Below are 18,745 nucleotides of genomic sequence, written 5' to 3'. Positions count from 1 at the left end.
ATGGGTATGTGTCAAAGCTTACTGGGTTCGTGTCCTTATCGCGTCGACACGATAATAACACGAAAACTTCGTGTCGTGTTCGTGTTACACGTTAAGAAATAATATTAATATATTATAATATTATTTTTATTTATTTATTTTAAAATTTTTAAATTTTTAAATTTTAAAAATTAAAATTTAATATTAGAAATAATATTATTATAGTGTTGTTATTGTGTCGTGTCATATATGTGTTGTTATCGTGTCGTGTTGATCCGAAGTGGTTCATGTCGGTAATGAGTTCGTGTCGTGTTCGTGTCTAAGGGTAGCGGGTCGTGTTCGTGTTCGTGTTTGGAGTTTTCTTAACGGGTCTGCTCGTGTTTGTTGTTATCGTGTCATGTCGTTATCGTGTCAACACCATAATGACACCACACGCACGATTTGCCACCCCCTACACCCACCTCCAAACTGCATGCCTCTTTCCAGCTTCCACAATCCTCCATGGCAGCGTCTCCGTGAGGGACCAAAAATACACAGATATACAAACTTTTGAGAGCTCAAATCGACAAAGCTTCCGCCTTTGAGACCTCCAATTTCTTCTCCTCAATCTCGCTCCAGCCAGTCTCCAGAAAACCCAACAGCCACCGTTAAATCTGTCCCGATCTCCGGCCAAATTGAGCGCAGATTCCTCCCAGCCTCTCGGAGAATCAGTAAGATCAGCAGCAGCAGAGGTACAAGTCCAAATCAAAGAAATGTGCTTTAATCAAGAATTCGGAAAAAGGGATTAATATTTGATCATGCAAAGAAAAAATAATTGTGCACATGTCTACGGTGAAGATATTGTTGGGGATAATGGCAGTGGATTGCAAATTACATAAATCCACAAAAGAATCTATTTAGGTGATTATGTGGGTCGATTCAATTTCATGTTTGAACATGTAGAGACATATAATTGCGCAATTAATCACATAATTTAAATTAAATTATGATGTTGAATACTTACAATAATGATTCTCCAAAGAATCGAAGTGGCTTGCTACTTCTCCATGTGTGGATCTTGAAGCTTGATTGTGAATGCAAGACCAAAGATCTTCTAACCTATGACCCTTAACTCTATAGATCTAAATTCCTTGTGGGAGGAATCTTTTAGAAATTATAAGGATCTTGAAGGAAAAGACAAGAAAAACCAAGAACACACAAAGAGGAATTTCGAGTTCCTCTATTAGAGAGAGAGGGCCGAAAATTCCAAGTGTGGAGGCTAGGGTTTTGTGTTGTGTATTTTGTCTCCTCTCCTTACATCCTTATTTATAGAGTTTATGATGAGCTAGGTTAGGGATCTATGGGGCTTGGATTGGGCCTCCCCAACTGGACCTTCTTTACTAATTAAATTATAACCCATAATTCAATATAAGGCCAATGGAATATTTCTTGTGCCACTATCGAAGAAATACTGACCGCCCATCCAATCCTTGATTACAAGCAATCCGGGTTAACCTCTTTAATATATTATTTCCCGTGTCTAAGACTTTCTATATCCATTAATTAATTTGTAGTCTGCTATAGACTTTAAATTAATTAATATCTTTTTATTTCCAAGAGTTTGTCTAGTACGAGATGTATATCAAAATATACTTTTCCTTTTCTATTTATTCTTGGATTAAATCCAAACCGGCCGGGTTTCCGAATAATAGAACTTCTCTCGAACACCTCTTAGGGATATAGTCAAACCACGCAGGCACACGATTCAATGTAATAATAAAACTGACACCATACTAGTTATTAATTACTACTACCCAAGATATCATGAATATTGGGTTACGAAAAACCCGCACCTATTGATAAGTCAAAGCAGCGTATGATTAAATAATGTGTGTCCTATATTATTACAAAGATTAGGAAATATTAAATCTCCAAGACATCGTCTTACAGTAGATAGCAACAAAGACGTGTCTATACTTTAGATCCATTCAATGCTATACCACACCAATGTCACTAGTCATTCTCAAGGTAAAGACGACTTTTCGGATGGACACTGCAACCTTTCACGATAGGTAGCCAAAGCCTATCTAGGTTGTGAAAAAGTTTTACTTCTACAAGGTACCGGTTGGGCCACCTACTGTGATGACCTGTTCCACGACCCAACCTTCAATGTAGAAGACTTAGACTGATTTTACTTTCCGGCGCTTTAATTATACAATTTTAATATATAATTAAATACGGTCAATGTCCATTAAAGTAAAATACACAGTATGAAGAAAACATTTATTATTCTCATTAAATGAAGAGTGTTTACAATATACAAGCAATTTATCAAATTCAAAATAAACTCGAAAAATGCTTTTTAGTATATATGTTCCAACAGATATATTTACCTTTTTTCATTTAGAAATATAAACTCAGCATGAATCCCTTCGATTTCTCCACCGTACTCTTGGGGCATTTGTAAAAAATCTAATGTGACGAGGGAGAGAATTTTTACTTCAGATCTGTTAGCCCATGAAGGAATGCGAATTCCATATTGAAAATACTTTTTTCTTGTTGGAGAAAAATCCAATAATGTAATAATAGAAGCTAATGGAGTTGTGAATAAGAAAATAGCAAAACATATTTATAGGCAAAAATTTTGTTTATTTTCAACATAAAAATGCGTGTTGATGGCGATCCTCACTTGCTTCGCACTCGTGACCGACGATGGGTTGTGCCTTTTTTAGAGTTGCACGCTCATTACACTCTTTAGAGCATCCCCAACCGTGCTCTTAGCTAAGAGCACGGAGGTGGGCCCGGACCCACTTTTACTCCTTGTCCTTAGCTAAGAGCACAACACCCACATCCGTGCTCTTAGCTAAGGACAAGCTCAAGGGTCCCACCATTCTATTATTCAATTTAAATACTCCAATTATTAAAAACATTTCTACATTATAAAAATACATTAAAAAATAAAAATTACATAATTAAAATCCTAAAAATAAAAATTACATAATTAAAATACTAAAAAATAAAAATACATAATTAAAATCCTAAAAATAAAAAAATACATAATTAAAATCCTACAAATTAAAAATTACACACGTGGAAGACTACTCCTCTAACCCCAATTGCCTCTTGAGACCCCGAATCATTTGCTCATGTGTTGCAAATTGCTCCGGAGTCATCTTAGACGTATCGTTCAAATAGAGTTGGCCCAAGAGGGTCCACAACGAGTTGTTCGGGGGTGGGGGAGGCACAAAGGGAGCGGGAGCGGGGGCGGATGGAGTCGAGGCGCGGCGGCGGGTGGTCGTCGCCTTCTTCTTTCCGACCGGCCGGCGGGAACTGCTCGGGCAAGCGTCGGGGCTACCCAAGTTAGCTCCGGCAAGCTGGGTAGCCACATCATCGGAGGCGCCGTCGGATAGGGCTACCGACCTGGACCATTTGCTGGAGGAGCTGGAGGAGGATGCTACTATGCCGCCCCTATACTTCGGATGTAGGCGCCCCTCCTGCCAACAATCGAGGTACTTGAACGGTTTGAACTCCTCCCGTTGGTAGGTCGCCAAGGCGGCAGTGATGATGTCGATCTCGCTCGTGCCGCTCCCCGCCGACCGCTCTTCTTGGAGGTAAATCCCATGGAACTTCCCGATTGCCTCGTTGCATCTGAAGATGCAATTGCAAACCATACTATCATTGCGATAGATGGTTCCCCCCCAACCGGGTTTCATTGTAAAGACGAGTGATGCGCCACCAATACGTTTCTCCGGTCTGGTTCGTGCCAACTTCTGGATCTTCGGAGACTGCCAAGTAGGCTTTGAACATCGCCATCATCTCACCCGGAGTGTACGGGGTGCGGGTGCCACGAACAGGAGGAGTAGGAACAGAAGTAGGAGTAGGAGTAGAGCTGTTGCTCCCTCCCGATCCGGGTTCGGGTGTCCACCCGAACCCGGAGGCGTTTAGGTCGTACACCGGGTAAGGACGGTAGCCACCCGGAGCTTGCGAACCTTGAGTTTGAGGAGGGGCCGTAAATTGCGTTTCCGGACTAAATCCGGCCTCGGAGTCGAACCAATCGTGGTTCCAACCGCGATTGCCGGAGGGGTGATCGCCGGAGTCGGACATTGTGTAGTGTGGTGGGAATTTAGATGAGAGAGTATGAGAAAAAAAGATGAGAGAATGTAGATGATGATAGAATAGATGAGAATGTGATTTTTTTGTGTTGAAGTGAGGGTATTTATAGATGAAAGTGTGAATTTTGGGGAAAAAAATTGAAAAATAAATTAAAAGTGGGTAGAAAACGGATATAATTTTTTGGGAAGTGGGAAAATATTTTTTTTTATTTAAAAATATTTTTTTAAATAAATTTCGAATTTTTTAAAAATAAAAAAATAAAAAAAACGAATTTGCCAACGGCTATGCCGTTGGCCAATCAGGGCGTGCCACGTAGGGCTGCTCAGCGGCACGGACGTGTTCTTAGCTAAGAGCAGCGCTGTGCCGCTGGCACGGACGGAAGAGCTCCATCAGCGGACGGACGGCACCGTGCTCAGCGGCACGGACGGACGAGCACCGTCCTTCTCGCCGCTGCTGATGCTATTAGCCGAGTCTAAACTTGCACCCTTCACAAAGAGATAAGAGTTCAAAGAGTGTAAAATATGCATTGATTTTGTTGGTATATATAGAGATTCGCTTATACTTGTTTTATAAGCTTATGAGTCTCTTCTTATTCCCGTATAAATTTTATTTGACCCTTCAAATTCTTCTGTTCATTAGGAATATTGATTATAGAATGAGGAGTCTAGAAAACGTTTATTCTATTGTTATAAACAAATTATTTTTAATGTTTCCTATCACTAACGTACGCCATTAACTACATTAAATTAATTGTGTAGACGAAGGGCCCAATTTAATTTTATAATTTTAATTAAATAAAATAAGAAACCATAAAAAGTGTTCTGTTCTATTTTATGCTATTTACTCTATTACATCAAATTAATTGCGTAGGGGAAAGGTCTAATTGGATTTATAATGTTAACTGAAGAATTACTTTATATAATTTGATCATCAATTTTAATGGTTAGCATTTATGTTATTTTATTTAAAAACTTTTCATTTTCTAAGAAATTTAATAAACAATTCACAATTGCATTTTGGTTAATTTCTCCAAAACTCCCCTTTTATATATGTATAGATAGATAGATGGGGAGTGTTATATTGCTAACGCAATACCTAATTGCTAACTACAACTAAATAATAACCATTAGATATTCAAATTAAGGGCCTAGATCATCAACCACGAAATGTCAACACGATCAACAAAAAACGTCAATAAAGCCATAGGTTTAATTCCATAAAATATCAATAGGGGTATTAATGACAATTAACTACATGTTTAGTTATAACTAACTTTTAAAAGAAATCCCAAAACGTTAAATTCATATAACATATATCAAATTAAAAATAATTTTATAAGGATTCCAACGATATCATACATGCATATGTTCCGACGTCAAAATTTGAAAAAAAATTCGAAATTTTTTCAATTTTTTCGTAAAGCAGAAATGTCAACATACTATATAAAATATGTCAATATAATACATGTAGAATGTCAATATAAGCAATGGATTAACATTCTTAAAGCATTGTGTTGACATTCTCAAAGCATTGTGTTGATATTTCCAAAACACTATATTGACATTTTCATCTAAAACCCTAATTTGACGTTTTTTTTTATCTTTTTTTATTTTATTAATAAAAACAAAAATTACACGTGGCAAATTGTAGACCACACGTTTTCTAAAATCCTATGGCCTTAAATTAGTTGTAGTTAGCAATTAAGTGATGAGTTAGCAATTGATCACTCCCCTAGATAGATATAAGTCAAGTAAAAATTTGTTGGTATAAATTTTTTTAGCAAATATAATTTTAAAATCGATTTTCAAATTTTATTTCTTTACTTTTATTATTTCATATAAGTCAAGTAAATAAATTTTTTTTTTATCAAATTTAAATCTTTTATGAAGTAATATTTCTTGATTTTTTTCTAATCTAGGTCTGTAATTTAATATTATAACTATATTATTTTTTTTGTTTAATTTACATTTAAACTATATTAATTATGCTCTTTTCGCTCTAAGGGAACTGACCCTGTTGTTGACAGTACAAAATTTTAAGTAATGCAATTTTGTTTGTTAATTAGAGAAAATAAAATAAATGTAAATTTTAGATACTATTTTTAGTAATGAGTTATTTTAGGTGGTCATTTCATGTCATTTTTTTTGAGTTAATAATTTTGATCTATTTATACATTCTAATATGATTTAAGTTAATAATTTTGCTATTTTGTTATTAATTATTATTTAAAATTATTTTTAGTATTTCTTATTTTTATTACAAATTATTATTTTAATTATATTTCGTTGTTTTCGATCCTACTAATATTATTTTTTTGTGTAGTTGATGTTGATAGTTTCATTCAAAGTCTTATAATTATAAGTGATGTTGTTCTTGATCAACGTAATTCATGTATTGTGATTAATTGTAATTTCCAGTCGTCGACTTTAAATCAAGATGGAGGTATTTTTTTATTCATGTATTCACTTTATAATTTATTTTGATCCCTTCTTTAATTTAATTATATTTTGTTGTCTTCCATCCTACTAAAATTAAATTATTTTTTGTGTAGCCGATGTTGGTGGTTTCGTTCAAAGTCCCGTAATTATAGTTGATGTTGTTCTTGACATCGTAATTCATGTATTGTGAATAACAATAATTTTCATTCATCGATTTTAAATCAAGATGGAGGTATTTTTATCCTTTTCTTTTTGAAAATTAAATATATTGATTGTGAAAACTTTTATTTATGTTTCCGCTTTATAATTTCTTTTGGTTCGTCCTTTTTAATTTCTTTCTATTTGTTTAATATTTCCCTTATTTTTTTTCTTTTGCGGAATATTGAGATATTGACGTTGCTTGATTAACGTGTTCATATCATGGTGCATTCTTTTGGACTGAGAAACACCTTGTCAAACTAAATAACGCAACTAATCCAAGATATTCACTTTGTTATATGAATGAGAATATTCAGATTCCTAATATAACAGCTCCTCCTGAAGTCCTACATTAGTTGATGTTCTCTAAGGACTTCAAAAAATACTCACTATTTGATCTTTAGTTGTGCATTTTCCTTTATTTGTACTATATCTTATTCTAACTAACCATACTCTTTTTTCTTATTCACATGTCTCCCCTTTGTTATTTGTTTTATTTTATTTTACTCCACTAATATTATAAATTAAAATTGTTTAAAATTATTTGTCAAATGTAAAATGTTCATTTAGCGGGGAGAGTGGGTATTTCTTTTTGTTACTCCTATTGTTTATACTTATTGTAATTTATCTTCATGATTTGAAAATCTTATGTCCAGTGCATAGCACGGGTGTTAACACTAGTTAATTAAAAGTACAAAACATTTTAGAACTTTACCTATCTGGAAATAGAGAAGGCCTCCCTACCCTATATTTTTGCCTTGCAAGTATTGAGATGGATTGAATGCAGCTAAAAGTGATAGGTGGGGAGCTTCATTTGTGGTTGGTGATAAGGTGAAGATATTTTTGCTTTTGGCAACTTGTTATAGATCATGTCAAATTTCTCTGCTGTAAACCCAAAACAGTTTTAACTCTACCTTTGTCTGATTGCAATAGCATCTAAAACTTTTTTAGCATTTTTTATTGTTTGTTTGTTGTCTGATTCTTGGCACCAACAAATGTACCCATCACATATGAGTTACACAATTTGTTATACATGAACATATAAATAATGTGTTGGGGAAGCCCTTTTTAGTAGCCATATGATAAATATTTGCAATGTTCCTCTTCGTTCAAAAAATTAGTTATTGAACAAAAAGTGTTGAAAACTCAACTTGATCGGATAATGAGTTAAAGCCATTCATTTATAGAGTGTGACAACCTCATTTAGTAAGATAAGGCCAATTTAAATTATTATCATACATCTCTCTTTCTCTGTATCAATCAATCTAATTCTTGATTTTACGATCAGTGCATGTGGTTATATCTTCCGTGCAGACTTTACACACCACTCTCTCTCACATATAGTGATACTCGTATTGAATCTTGATGTATGCTAAGAAATAGAATTAAATATGCTAGTTTTGTTGGCGTATTTGAATTGGAATCAAACTCTTAAAAGATATTTTAATTTGTCTGCTGCTTAATGGCATCATCCTAATGAAGTTAAGATCAGCACAGCTAGGGAAAAAAAGCAGGACTAAAATATTGTTTGGCTGTCACAAATAGCTTGTTGATTCCCACAAATATCCTTGGCGATGATCCACATGTCCAAGTTGCTTGAATGCTGTTTTGCTGAGGGCAGTTCTGTCAACAAAGTATAGAGTTCCATTTTTTTAGTGTAAAGTTAGTTCCTGCAAGTATATATGGCGCCAACCACAAATTCTGATCAGCATATTTCTTGCCAAGAAGAAGGCCATGGCTGGTAAGCAAGATGTGGAGAGAGGCGAAAACTGCGATGGAGTAGAGATTAGAGCTCCACTTATTGCAGCACCAAAGGAGGAGAAGCACTCCAAAAAGGATGATAGATGCATGGTGTATCTCAGCACATTTGTTGCAGTTTGTGGCTCTTACGCCTTCGGATCTTGCGTACGTCACTCCCGTCTAATCTAATCTAACTTCTTCTTCTTCCTCCTCTCCCCCACTCTTGATTTTTGGTGTTTTCACAGGCAGGGTATTCATCTCCTACTCAGTTTGCTATCAGAGAAGATGTCAACTTATCCTTAGCTGAGGTTGCTCACAACTTGCAAATCTAGTCAATACTTCATTTTTAGCTTTGCTTCTCATTCAAATGCTTCAACAAAGATGTCTGAATTTGATGTTGCTTTTGTAACTGCTCAAGTGGGATGATTCAAGATTCTTTTTTTTTATATAAATAAATCCTTGCAGTACTCATTGTTTGGCTCCATACTGACTTTTGGAGCGATGATTGGGGCAATCACAAGTGGCAAAATCGCAGATTACATAGGCCGTAAAGGGGTGAGTTTGTTGGGATCCAAGAAAAAAGATCATCATATTTGCCATGAACAATCTATGTATCACAGTTAGAAGTCTATTTTGAATTTGAAAATGCAAGCAGGCAATAATAGTATCAAGTGGATTCTGTGCAGCAGGGTGGCTTTCGATCTACTTTGCCGAGGTTCCATCCATGACTACAATTAGTAGCTTGTAACAGATATTTCTATGAAACTAGTTTCTTGATTTAGAAAAGCTGTAATAATCTTGACAGAGTGCTCTGCTTCTTGACATTGGGAGACTGGCAACTGGATATGGGATGGGAGTCTTTTCTTATGTGGTAAAATTAAAACCCACTGCTATTATCTAGAACACAATGTTGATGCCATAGAGATACGCTAAATGCTGTCGTGTTTGATTACTAGGTTCCGGTGTTCATAGCTGAGATCGCCCCAAAGGATTTAAGAGGAGCTTTGACAACCATAAATCAGGTACATATAGCTGTGAGTTCTTGCTTTACTAGTTTTAGTTTGTAATGCTATTTCTCATCTTCAAATTTTGTAGCTTATGATATGCACTGGAGTATCTGTATCCTTCATCATAGGCACATTGCTGACATGGAGGACTCTAGCATTAGTAGGTAAAATTATATATGTATTCAGAATTTTATGATACTAGATGCATACAATTTGTATAGGAAACTCACTTGTGAAATGTTGCAGGCATAGTTCCTTGTGCTGTTCTGTTAGTAGGTCTCAGCATCATCCCAGAGTCTCCGAGATGGCTGGTAAGAACATGATTACTCGTCTTAGATATTAGGCTCAAAACAAAAAAGCTTACATGCTGCTGGCATCTATTCAGGCAAAGCAAGGAAAACAGAAGGAGTTTGAGTCATCACTGCGTAGGCTTAGGGGAAAGGATGCTGATGTATCAGCAGAGGCAGCAGAAATCCAAGTACGCACAAACTGAACTAACTAAGCTTTACCATAGTTTGACATGTGAAGATGACAATGTATAACTTACAGGACTACATAGAGACACTGGAGAGGCTTCCAAAAGCCAAACTGCTAGATTTGTTTCAAAAGCGATATTTGAGATCAGTCACGGTAGCCTTTCAAAAGCGATATTTGGCTGGTGTTTCTCGCTCTCATATGACAACATACAATTTTTCGATGAAAACAGATAGGAGTAGGACTAATGGTGTGCCAACAGTTTGGAGGAATCAATGGAGTCTGTTTCTACACAAGCAGTATCTTCGAGTCTGCAGGTAATACACATAGAAACAAGTCAGTCCCTTGCAATCTTTAAGTCGTAACCATTTAATCTGTATATGCGCTGTGATGCTACACAGGATTCCCAGCTGACCTTGGAACTATAATCTACGCGATTCTTCAGGTGATAATCACAGCACTAGGCGCTGCTTTCATCGATAGAGCAGGAAGAAAACCTCTTCTAGTGGTAAGTATCAGTTTTAGCTGTTCATAAACAAGTAGCAATGGTTGTTAAATTTTGAAGCAAGAATGTCTTTTGTTCTTTTGTCCAGATTTCGGGATCAGGACTGGTCCTAGGCTGTCTGCTGACAGGGAGCTCATTCTTTGTCAAGGTAAGTAAATACTATTTACTTTTTCGATTTTTGTGAGACAAGTTATTGAGGAGGAGACACCCCGGTATCAGGAGTATGGAATAGCACCCGGTGCAGCTCCAGCGCTAGCTGTGAGTGGCATATTGGTAAGTTTGCAGTTGCATTGCATCTCATAAAAAAAGGCAGGAATATTTGTGAAGAAAGGTTTCGTGTTTGTGGATATGTACTAGGTTTACATAGGAGCATTCTCAGCTGGAATGGGAGCAGTTCCATGGGTGGTGATGTCTGAGGTATGAAAACTTTCTACAACAGTCTGTGATAAACATGTTGAAATGAGACGAGGAGCATCGTGCAGATATTCCCTATAAACATCAAAGGAGTTGCAGGAAGCCTTGCCACACTGGTGAACTGGTTTGGTGCTTGGGCTTGTTCTTACACTTTCAACTTCCTCATGAGCTGGAGCTCCTATGGTAGGAAACTAGGCTGCTTTTATTATATTGTTGAATGTTTGTGATGAGTGATAAATGTAATGGGATTATTGCAGGAACATTCATTCTTTATGGAAGTGTGAATGCACTTGCAATTGTGTTTGTGATAAAGGTGGTGCCTGAGACCAAGGGGAGAACTCTTGAGCAGATACAAGCAGCAATCAACTCATCATAGAACTTTACATCTCAATATTGCTGCTCTCACAACCCAACGATTATTCAATAAAACTGCAAACTCTCTGCTGTAACACACAATTCCTTCTTCTTGGTTGAAACGTGATCATTTATTGTACTTTCAAAGAAAATCAAGTTTTGTTTTTGTTTTCAGTGACCAATTCAATTTATCGTAAAAGTTGGATAAAATTCATTTAATGCATCTTATCCGCTAAACTACATAAATTCTGGCATGCTTCTTCGGTAAGCTATTTATTGGTTTTAGTGAATGAAAATCAATTCATATATTACTACTAGCAACCCAAAAAATGACTAGTGGCATTAAAAATTTCAACAAGTTGAAAAAAATGAAATATGAGAGCTTAATGTACGATGACTAAAAATAAAAGACAATATCACAAAATTTAATTTGCTTTGTAAAATATAATTTAATTGTTCACAAACGCCATGAAATGTAATTTGTTTTTTCCCAAGCTTTTAATGATGGAATTTCGAAATTTGGTCCACTTGGAATTTTATAATACAAGCTCAGATCCACATATAAAAGCTGGGCCCATTACCGAAAATAGGCCATATTCTTATTCAAGCTTAACACTATTTTTTTCCAATTAAATGGTAATATCACAATACTATCAATATCAATATTCAATATAATGTTACACACAACTAAACAGCACAAAGAACACAGAAGTGAAACAAATTAAATTACAGTCACATATGAATCTATCTACACAATCACAGTCACATTTCATGTTTGAACTTAGCACTCTTTTTACCCCCTCTACATCAGATATTTAAACTCATGTGCAAAAGGAAGCAGCCTATAATTAAAATTTATCACCACCTCTCTATTCTCTCAATCATCAAACTAAATCAGCTAACCAAATCATATCAAATCAAAGAAAAAAAAGAGATATTTTTTGCAAAGTATTCCTCATGAATGCATCTTCCACACAGCCTTTGATGGAGACGAAGAATGTGTAAACTTGAGAGTCGGCCTCCTCTGCTGCAGCCGTGCCTTCTGCTCAGCACCGCTGCTGCCTACTTTGATCACATCAACTTTCACAATGTGGTGATCAGAAGTCCCTTTTGATGAGACCACCGAGTATGAGCCTGGGACGAACTTGTAAGGTGCGTCTGCTGATGATAATATGTAGTCCACTCGCGTCCCATACTTGCACGTCCCTTGCACACCTGCACCATGTTATATATTTCAACATCACTCGGAAAAAAAATGAATTGAACTTGCAAAAGAGGCGTTGCGTTAGTAGCTCTTACTCTGCCCTTTGGCTATCATCACCACAGACTCACACTCCCCTGCATAATCCTTAGCATCCGTGTATTCTCGACTCTTTAGATGCTTCATCACCTCGACTTTGGGCGTTGGTTTCCCCATTTCCTCGTAGTACTGCAGCATATACATGTAAGAATGATGATCAACATTTGTTACCAAGCAAGAATGTGTATATATGATATGATATGATATTGACCTTGACAATATCTGTCCATCTATCTTGGGAGTAGTCGGTTTCGTCTAGGGAGTTTAGGCCTCCGGCTAGAATGTGTGGCACGCTGGTCGACTGGATGATGGCGTTCATTTGCTTCATCCTCCAGCTCTCGTCTAGGTGGTCGAGGAGTGTGCAGAACACGTTGATCTCGCCTACTTGTGGCACATCAATTGTGGCTTTCAGTACATTCCTGCACCAAAATATCTTTTCTTTTTACATATTTGGTAGTAGTAAATCTGAATTTAGTTGAAGGTCACATGCATAGATTCTTTATTTATTCAAACCAGCTAGATTTGCATATACTACCGATACACACTCTTTTATTACAGCTCATTTTTCACTCTTTCTCATGTCAAGATCCTAATCCAACCTCATCTAATATTTTTTTGACCAATCAACTCTATCCATACTGTGCGAGTAAAAATAGCATCATATTGATCAAGACAAACAACATAAGTGTTAGGATATGAACCTTTTTTGGGCGAGCAATGAAAAATAGTATACAAAAAAAGTAAAAAAAACCTGAAATCGGTGTCATCGAAGATCCGGTGGGCCTTCCAGCGGTTGATCGGCCAGCGGGAGAGGATGGCGTTGCCGAACTCGGGCGCCCAGCTCTCAGCAAAGACATACTTCATCCCCAGAGCCTCAGCCAAATCGGAGAGCGGGCTCATGCCCTTCTCCTCCTCCGCCTTGACATCCTGCAGCGCCACCACATCCGCATTCAGCTCCTTGAGCACCTCCGCCACCGCTCTTCCCCTGCCGCTGGTCTTCCCGTCGAAGCTCAGCTGCCCGCTCCTCTTGAGCGATATTTCATTATCGGGGAGGTTTATCGAGACCCTCAGCCTCGACCTCGCGAACCTCTGCTGCCTGTCCTGGGCGGCGGCGGCGGGATGCAGGGGAGACTGTTTCAGGATGCCTTTGAGTGATTTTGAGGCGATAAATTGATCTGGTTCTGGTGTGGTGACAGCTGGTGCCATGGAGAAGAGGGCAGCATTGAATGTGACGAACCTAATCGGCTTGGCGGCGCCGAATTCCGAGCTGGGGTGGATGGCGGAATCGGGGGGAGCTCTGGAGGTGGATTTGCCGAGCTTCTTCACGACGATCTTGGGGCGGGAGCGGCGGGTGCGGCGCCGGGGCCACCCCAGTCGGGAGCAGAGGCGGCGGAGCTTCTTATTGAATACCTTGAGCATTTGATTATGGCATGGATTGCAGGCAGAGATGATGGAAATGATATGCAGTGAATTCAGTGAAAATTGAGAGAGAGAGTTTGAGGTTGAAAATGTGTTGTCAGTCTTTGAATATAGAGAGGGCAGGTGACTTTTGGGCAGGTCAATGCGTTTTAATTTTGACGATCATCAATCATTTCATCTTTAGCTTTTCATTTCAGATTTACAGCTTCATCTCATTTGACTAAACAAAACTTAATTAAATACTATAATCCATCAAATTAAAGATACTATAAATATTTCATGAAATAAATATTGTAACAAGATCTAATTAATTAAAATGTGTTAATAAGGACTTAATAAAACAAAAATTTATAAAAGAATACAAAGAATTATATTTGTTAAAAGGATCCCATAACAATTACTCTCTACAATCGTATAAAATATTGGGTAGGGATTTAAAGACATAATGAAATAGAAAAGAAGAGAGAGAGCTAGACAACTAATGAAATAGTATTAAAATGTAATTAAATGTTAGGCACTTAATTTAACAAAGCTCATTAACACGCTCACAATACGTTCCTTAATTAAAAGCAAGTGGAGCGTTCATTATTATAAAGGTAAAATAGTATTTATGTATAACATAAATTTAATTATAAATCTAATATAATCTTAAATTACCCTTTTAACCCTATTATGGCAATGCCATCATGTCTCCAAAACATTTTTCTTAAATATTTTATACTGTTATTTTGGTATGTTCAGTTTTACTATTCTAAGTAAATGTGTGTGACATTTCATTTATGAGTATTTATTATGATAAAAATATAGTATAAAAATTGAATCCAATTCTATTTTCTCTATCAATTTTACTTTATACTACCACATTAGTATTATGTTAGAATTTTTTATTTTTTATTTATATCTGACAACAGTAATGGTACATGATATGATAAAGGTGAAAATCACAGCTATCTCAGAATCTATAAAAGGAGGAGGAAAAAGAAATGGAAGGCAAAATAATTGGAGTTTGGCCCACAATGGAAGAAGAAATAGCCAACTGCTCCAAGAAGGAAACATGGGGATGAAAGGATGAGTAGTATGTGTTTGGACAGTTTATAACTTTGGATTATTAAAAACAACACATTAAACACCCAACTGCTACCAAATATTAAAATGTTAAGTAGTTATCATTTTATTTGTGACTGGAAAGTACCTTTATGATTAGTCAATTAAATAGTAAATTATTGAAATGTAGGTGAGTGACAGACCATGCAATGCAATGCATGCAACGCCACGTCACCAAAAACACGGCGACTTAAACTCCCATGCATTCTCTTTCTATATCCTCTCTTTATCTTTTTAATCCATTTAAATCATAGTACTATATTAGTACCTAGTATTAATTATTTTATACTCCATTCAGTGTAATTGCAGTTAAATACATAAACTTACATATTAAACGTGAATTAAATACTAATAAAGTAGTATATATTTCAAATATGGAGTATATATTATTAGTAATTGCTCGAATTTCATATCTGAAATTTCTATATGACTTAAATAAACCACATAATTTGGATAATTGGATGTCTAGATACTACATTAATTAATCATGATTATATTAATTTGCATCTTAAACTAACCATGGTAACATTACTTTGAAAGCACAACTACACTTAATATTTAATATAGACTCTCTAGATCGTTAAAAAACAAGTAGAGAGAGAAGAAGATCCTCTTATATTTTGTAATTGTTTAAATGATGCTAATTATAGTATATTAGCACTCCATTCATTATTATATGCACTACATACTAACTTCTCTTTAATAAGCTCACTCATTGACTAAGCCTATAATGCATATAGTATACTTCATTGAGAACGCTATCTTTTTATTAAGACAAGTTGCCTTTAAAATATGTACTAGTATAAATGTATAATGGATTGATGCTGGCTAGATGTTCTTTTTAATTTTATTTTTATTTTTCATTTTTAAATTGATGGTATTTTTTTTTTCAAATATTGATCATGAAAAGGTCTAGATGGAGATATGATATCCATTTGCATGTGGAAAGTCTTTTTGTCGTATGAAATTTACAACAATACCTTTTATATATGAATTATTGAATGGAAATATAAATGAAGTACTACGATTAATAATTTGTGGAGCACAAACCTTCCTGTACCATACAAAATTGTAAGCTAACCCCACTCTTCTAATTCATTGCACCACTACTAAAAGTAAAAGGGCCCCACCTTTATTCGAAATTATATTATATATTTCAGGCTCGTTCCAATAATTTTATGAATAGCATGAAATTTAGATTTTGTTCTTGATCAGGTTCATGTATTCATTTAATTACATTTGTGAATAGACATAAATCTTGAAATTAATATCTAATTTGTCGTGGCATATATATTCCACATTTTCCACCTACTAATTAATTGGGAGCGACGTACGTTTTAATTTGGCGTTTTACTTTTGTCATTGTATCGGTATATATCTGTTTCAGTTCCACTTGCTAGCTACTTGGAAATCGACAATCTTCAAAGAAATATACTACTACAATTTTGTACACATATTGTTAAAAAAAATACAGAAAAATTATTAGATTCTTGCTTGGTTGGCCCTCCTTATTAAATCTAGTAAGATATGCCAGTTGGAAAAATGCTACTAGAGGGAATTAAATAGACACCAACACAAAAAATATAATATTAATTATATATTGACATAAATATATTTTGGAACTTTCATTTTTCAGAGGCTGTATTCGCAAACGGCAAACCCCAAAACTTGCATTAATAATACATGAGTAATAGTAAAAGTTAGTACTCTCTCCATTCCATGGTCCATTCCATGGTAATAGAAGCATTTCATTTTGCGTATTCATTTTGAAAAAAATAATTATAAATAGTTAAAGTGAAGAAAAAGTAATTTAAGAGAGATAATATTATAGATAAAACTCTTCTCTACATTATTTTTTCTCTTACTTTATTTTTTCTCCACTTTAATTATTTATAATTTTTTTTTAGAAACAAGTGTGTAAAATGAAATGTCTCTGTTACTGTGGAACGGAGATGTTACTTTACTAGGTTTTTCGAATTTCACTTAACATTGATTTCCATCCCCATATTGTAGAACACACTATTTAGGTAGCAAAATTTATCACGAAAAAGAAATAGGGCCCACCTTTTATGGAAAAGGGATTTTAGTTTATATCATTGACACAATTACAAATAGGCAATAGCTCAACTCTTTACATATGAAATAAGTCACTGGCAAATTTAAATCAATAGAATTTTAGAAATTGAATAAAGTATGTGTGTGTCCTTGTCAATTTGATAAATTGGTGATGAGACTATGGAGAAAACTGGGTATTTCTGCCACTTTACAGATGTTGGTTACATAAATTACAAATATAAACATCACTAATCCAAGATTCATAGAAGCTTAATGTTTATTTTGACGAGATTGCTAATAACTCCTCCATTTGTGCGATGCACAAGAATTAAATGATAATTACTTCATTACGTTAGTAATAATCATTAATTTTATTTTATAGTATTAAAAGTTAACTTTTAATTTTCAATTATAACCACCATATTTTTTTTAAAAGTAGGAGTATGCGTAATTACAACAAAAAATTGGATAATGACAATATTTTTTAATGCTATTAAGGACGTTAATTTGTGTGTCTAATTATACCACCAACGGTGCATAAAGTGCTCTTATTGTTAGTGTCCCAAATAAAATTATGGGACACAATGAAAGCGTCCTAAAAAGCAAAAAATTAAGATAATTTGCCTTCATTTTAGAGACGCTTTCTTTAGCGTCCTAAATTATAATTATTTTTTAAATATTCAAACGCTAGTAATTGCGTCTCAATTTTTTATGTCTCAGTAGACAATAAGTTTTTTTTATTGCGTGGTGCATATAGATACAGCGTAACACTTATAAATATGATTAGGTAGGTTATAGTGAAAAAACACGTCATGCATTGATTAATATATGAACCCTTGACCTTGATTAGTTACTCCACGGTTTGAAAATTATATACGGCTTGAGAAGTATCGAATATGAAATTATTTACTGCATGCATGGATAGTAAATTAAGCTAGGTTTATAATTGGGTTTAATGCTTGAATTTAAGTGCTAGTATTTGTTGGATAACATATAAGTCTTCTAAATGCTTATGTATTATGCAGAAGCAAATTATTTTATCGTTAAGGACAATCTTTGCTAATTATGTGCTCGTACATAATTAAAGATTTAATACTTAAAATTCTTATAAAAAAATACCGATTTTTTATTTTTTTGGTTTTATTGGGTCTTGTGTATAGTATTATTTCTTTGGATTAATTTAAAATCATATAACTGAAAAGACTGTTCTGAAAATGAATTACTACTAATATACTAGGTGTTTCATTTGCAATTATAACGTACATATCTAATCGAATATTCATCATAATTCATAACTAAAATACGGAGTATAAAACATGCCTTGGCAGTTGGCACCCAAAATTAATTACAATATTTTATGTGATTGTGAGATTTATTTGTTGACCATTATGTGGGTGGAAGGATTAGGCGGTCTATCCCAGAAGGCCAGAAAGATGCCAAATGGATGTGTTTTAAGCCCTACTTAACATTTTTTTATTGTTCTCTTAAATATATAATTAATATAATCAATTACTTAAACTTCACCTTACAAACAATTTTATGGATTTCCTCCCGGTTCCCATCCGCATACTCGTTATATTAAATAAATTCGAGCATAAAGAAACCTAATCGTTGTAAATTGTAATTCCATATACATTCAATTCTAAAATTAAATCAACCATTTATA

At 34.9% G+C, this 18,745-nt stretch overlaps 2 protein-coding genes across 4 annotated transcripts; one reads left to right on the top strand and one right to left on the bottom strand.

The window, feature by feature from the left end:
- Positions 1–8,159: 8,159 nt before the first annotated feature.
- Positions 8,160–11,375, top strand: LOC125188918 (sugar transporter ERD6-like 7). Of its 3 annotated transcripts, XM_089059568.1 has the most exons (18): positions 8,172–8,341; positions 8,433–8,612; positions 8,693–8,755; positions 8,913–9,002; positions 9,103–9,162; positions 9,253–9,318; positions 9,404–9,469; positions 9,543–9,618; positions 9,701–9,765; positions 9,840–9,932; positions 10,004–10,084; positions 10,161–10,245; positions 10,330–10,436; positions 10,522–10,581; positions 10,653–10,706; positions 10,791–10,850; positions 10,916–11,030; positions 11,105–11,375. In XM_089059568.1, exons 1-18 carry the CDS (start codon positions 8,282–8,284, stop codon positions 11,221–11,223), a joined length of 1,500 nt encoding a protein of 499 aa, XP_088915694.1. In that variant the 5' UTR covers positions 8,172–8,281; the 3' UTR covers positions 11,224–11,375. The 3 variants fall into 3 exon arrangements, 2 of the variants coding, with proteins under 2 accessions (XP_047941976.2, XP_088915694.1); XR_016130865.1 differs by lacking the exon at positions 11,105–11,375 and having other exon boundaries at positions 8,160–8,341; positions 10,765–10,850; positions 10,916–11,024; XM_048086019.2 differs by lacking the exon at positions 11,105–11,375 and having other exon boundaries at positions 8,160–8,341; positions 10,765–11,024.
- A 538-nt stretch (positions 11,376–11,913) lies between these two features.
- On the bottom strand, positions 11,914–14,035 carry LOC125186321 (DNAse I-like superfamily protein). The gene is made up of 4 exons (XM_048082672.2): positions 13,253–14,035; positions 12,713–12,920; positions 12,501–12,630; positions 11,914–12,416 (listed from the first exon to the last, which is right to left on the bottom strand). Exons 1-4 carry the CDS (start codon positions 13,918–13,920, stop codon positions 12,157–12,159), a joined length of 1,266 nt encoding a protein of 421 aa, XP_047938629.1. The 5' UTR covers positions 13,921–14,035; the 3' UTR covers positions 11,914–12,156.
- Positions 14,036–18,745: the final 4,710 nt, after the last annotated feature.

The sequence above is a fragment of the Salvia hispanica genome, chromosome 5 (genome assembly GCF_029641045.1).
Source record: "Salvia hispanica isolate PSC_SH4W2 chromosome 5, Shi_PSC_v1, whole genome shotgun sequence".
Lineage (NCBI taxonomy): Eukaryota > Viridiplantae > Streptophyta > Magnoliopsida > Lamiales > Lamiaceae > Salvia > Salvia hispanica.
The sequence above is the reverse complement of the archived record's forward strand: the minus strand, read 5'-3'. Positions and strand labels throughout refer to the sequence as shown.

What these genes read in the sequence shown, in the direction of transcription:
- LOC125186321 (XM_048082672.2), bottom strand. Translation starts at nt 13,920, where the DNA reads ATGCTCAAGGTATTCAATAAGAAGCTCCGCCGCCTCTGCTCCCGACTG. An exon ending in GATGGACAGATATTGTCAAG is followed by an intron (nt 12,631 to 12,712) that starts GTCAATATCATA and finishes TATATGCTGCAG; the next exon opens with TACTACGAGGAAATGGGGAA. An exon ending in GATGATAGCCAAAGGGCAGA is followed by an intron (nt 12,417 to 12,500) that starts GTAAGAGCTACT and finishes AACATGGTGCAG; the next exon opens with GTGTGCAAGGGACGTGCAAG.
- LOC125188918 (XM_089059568.1), top strand. Translation starts at nt 8,282, where the DNA reads ATGATCCACATGTCCAAGTTGCTTGAATGCTGTTTTGCTGAGGGCAGT. An exon ending in CAGAGTCTCCGAGATGGCTG is followed by an intron (nt 9,766 to 9,839) that starts GTAAGAACATGA and finishes GCATCTATTCAG; the next exon opens with GCAAAGCAAGGAAAACAGAA. An exon ending in GATATTTGAGATCAGTCACG is followed by an intron (nt 10,085 to 10,160) that starts GTAGCCTTTCAA and finishes CGATGAAAACAG; the next exon opens with ATAGGAGTAGGACTAATGGT.